We start from the raw sequence: 3,440 nt of genomic DNA on the forward strand, positions 1-3,440 counted from the left end.
GATAGATAGATAGATAGATAGATGATAGATAGATAGATAGATAGATAGATAGATAGATAGATAGATAGATAGATAGATAGATAGATAGATGTAATGCTGAATAATTAAAACCTGAGTGATGAATGAGTAGCAGTAGTAGATAACCCTTGTGCCTCGTTACTGCTGCTTATCCTTACACTGTGGTTTCCACACTCCTCTCCTTCATTAGTGAGTCAGCTACATTACATAACCATTACAAAATCTTATGTGTTCCCTCCACCCTGCTGTCAAAGAGAAACAACTCTAAGCTTGTTCTGTGGTTCATCGTCCTTGCACCAAGGACGTAAAGCATAAAGCAGGGCTCCCATTTCAGCAAAATGATGCACCAATGCGAAAAGAGTTGATTTGATGGATAGATGTTCGAGGGAACCAGCATTATATTAATCTCTGCTGCAAACAGCTGATGGATTGCTGTTGTACGGGTGTGTTGACTAGATTTTATTGGAAAAAATACCAGCATATCCTCCCCTCAGGAGGCAGCTCTGGACTGGAATAAACATTTTTAATCTTATTTTTTGTAGAATCATCATAATTCAGTGTTTCTGAGGCTTAGGCTTTTGATCCCTTTTCATTACTATGGGACCAGGATGGAGGACACCGTAGTAAACACGTTTCCTGACAGCACTGTCGCTCTTCAGCTAGATGTACAGTAGGTCAGTGTCAGCATGATGTCCATGTTGATAAAATGAAGGATTAAAAAAGAGTTGCACACATTTTATGATGATGGGAAGCCTTTAGCATCATCATGTGTTTTCTTTTACCTGGGGGAAAATTCACAAAGAAATTAAAATTTTAGGTAATTTTTGAGCTGTACTTTCAGGCCTAATTTTGGTTTGTTTCTAAAAAATATGAAATTGAGTTTTTTTTTTTTTAAAGTGTCACTTTCCTTCCATTTTTTGTTCAGCTTTGAATGAGCTTCACTTTGTGCGGATTTATCACATAGAAACAACTAATATATACGAGATTGTGGTGAAATATAAATAGTTTTACAAAACAGTGCATCAAATAAAAAGATTTAACTGTTTGGTTTGACGGTTGTTTATTTCTCAACCCAAGGACACCCTCGGTGGACGTTTTGATGCCTCCCAGGCACTGGTTGGGGAGCTATCCCAGTTCAACTTGTGGGACCGGGTTCTGAAACCCGCTGAAGTGGCCGCCCTCGCCGACTGCAGCTCCTCAGCGCTCGGCAACATCGCCCCCTGGACCGATCAGGATGTAGACGTCTACGGCGGTGCCACCAAGGAGTCTCTGGATCCCTGCCATGCGGCCCAGAGATCCGGTCCCTCCGACCCCAAACAGTGAAAAAAAATCACAAGGAGGAACCGGCCAATCGGGGCTTTGTTAGATGGTCTATTTAGGAGTCGATTCAGATGTTTAAAGGTGGATCAAACTGGAGTTAAGACTATATTTGTTTTAAGGCAGACAGGGAACTTGCAGATCAGCTTGCAGAGTGTGCTACAAAGCTGTAAAGAGTGGTGTATCTGTTTTGTTGTTTGTGTTGGTGTACACGCACATGTGTTTACTTCTGCAGTGAGATACAGCGACTTCAGTCACAGAATCACTTAAGGCAGCATAGTGGATCAGCTTCCGGCCTTTACAGCGTCAGTGAGGATGCTTCTTATAGAGAAATAATATCTCCACTCATTTAACCTTACAAGATTCCATAGGCAGAGGATTTCAAGGCTTTGTATTTGGTTTTGTAAAGAAGCTGCAGTCATGAGATATCTAAGGTTTTTTATAAGTTTACATCACAGTGACACAGCGTTCTGTCTACTCATCATGTGTAAAGTTGGTCCTTCAAAACGCTTCAAATGAAACCTAAGATGCTCTTGTGCTATTATTGACTTTTCACTCTGTTTTTTTTTTTTTACTCTGTATGTTTTTGTTGAGTAACTGTGATTTTAAGTTTTCTATAAAGCACAACTTGATGTGCCAGTGTAGTGTCCTATGGGTCATGTTGCTCTGTTCTAGTCTGCTCTGCTGTTAGCCTGTCCTATACTTCACTTTCCCACAATTGAGGTGGGAAATTAAAATTTGCTGCTGCTTAGTGCAGATGTGTCTTTTGACTTCTAAAATAAACACACTGTTTCCCAAGCTGCTTAGCAGACACAAGCATTATGATGTGTTTGATAAAACGACAATAGTGTTGAATGTAAACCAGATTAAATAAGTATGTCTGCATGAGTGTTTGCTGTTTGTAAAAAAAAAAACAAAAAAACATCTATAATGAAAATGTTCACAGATTTCACATATCTGAAAATTACAAACTTGTAATGGCGGATTGATTCTCCTGTCAAAAAGAAATCTGATGTCACGGTGCAACAGAATCTGTAGTCATCTAACAAATGAAACCTCATGCTTTTATCTAACAGAAAGAGACAAGCAAATAAACAGAAGAGATGCTTTTTGAGATGCTCTATCCTGCTGCCTCCTGTTGTGTCTGAGTTTGTCAACTATTCCTCACTTACTTCACACTGGGGTATTTCATCTAAAAGCATCCCAAAAAAGTATTTGACACATTTCTGCAGATTTTTTCCTATTTTGGTAAAAGATGCATTTTTCAAATATTGGGTTTATTTTTTAAGAGAAAGAGAAAGATTGCTGCCAGACTTTGGAGCCTGTTTGACAGCATGAAGTAGGCTTTAAAAAGATATCAAGCATTGTTCTGAAAAAACTAAGACAGGAGTCAACACGTGGCAAAATGGATTGAAAGGTGATCCAGAGAGCTCTAAGCAAAAACCACTGCTCACCACAAAGGCCTGTTTCACATCTGGCAAAAAAAAAAAAAAAAAACACCATTATGATCCTCAAGAATCTTGGGAGAATATTGTTTTTACTGATTAGACGAATAGGGGGCCATTTTGGAAGATTCAGTCCAATTATAGATGCCATTTTGCCATAAGACTGCATTGTAGAAAAGTTTCAGAACCTCCTAGTACTGGTTTTAGGAACTTCTTGGTTCAAATCCCACAGCCTGTCGCTCTGGGTCACTGAACAGAACCCCCAGATTACTTCCCGGCACTTTAAGCTGCTCCCTCTGGAGCAGTGGGCAGAGGTCAACCCAGAGGTCCCATCTCATCGTAATGTAACCAATAAAGTTGATTATCTTTATCCTTGTCATCCTTATCCATTACTTAATATATTAATTTATAATGAAAACCATATGACCATGTCAGGCTATCTGATGTTGAATTCATAGCTAACAGCTTCTTCAGTTATATCTAGTTATAATTCTTAGACACCCATCTGTTACCAAAGTAAAGCTGTTGGTGAAATTATGCCTATTATTGATCATTCAATTTAAAATTGAATGTACTAAATTAGGATTTCAGTGACTGAAATGGCAAAAAATTCTGAATTTACAAATCAATTCTGTATAACTTATTATATTTTACAAATTT

The 3,440-nt window shown here is 38.5% G+C and overlaps 1 protein-coding gene across 1 annotated transcript in view; it reads left to right on the forward strand.

Annotated features, from left to right (window-relative positions):
• Window positions 1–2,450, forward strand: part of nptxr (neuronal pentraxin receptor) — a 10,998-nt gene extending 8,548 nt beyond the window's left edge. Inside the window, exon 6 of the mRNA XM_015383197.1 lies at window positions 1,096–2,450. Coding sequence (XP_015238683.1) covers window positions 1,096–1,341 — 246 coding nt within the window. The 3' untranslated portion in view covers window positions 1,342–2,450. The remainder of the gene's footprint in view (window positions 1–1,095) is intronic.
• The last annotated feature ends 990 nt before the right edge of the window (window positions 2,451–3,440 follow it).

Source organism: Cyprinodon variegatus, unplaced genomic scaffold (genome assembly GCF_000732505.1).
Source record: "Cyprinodon variegatus isolate N-32 unplaced genomic scaffold, C_variegatus-1.0 Scaffold278, whole genome shotgun sequence".
In the NCBI taxonomy this organism is placed as follows: Eukaryota; Metazoa; Chordata; class Actinopteri; order Cyprinodontiformes; family Cyprinodontidae; genus Cyprinodon; species Cyprinodon variegatus.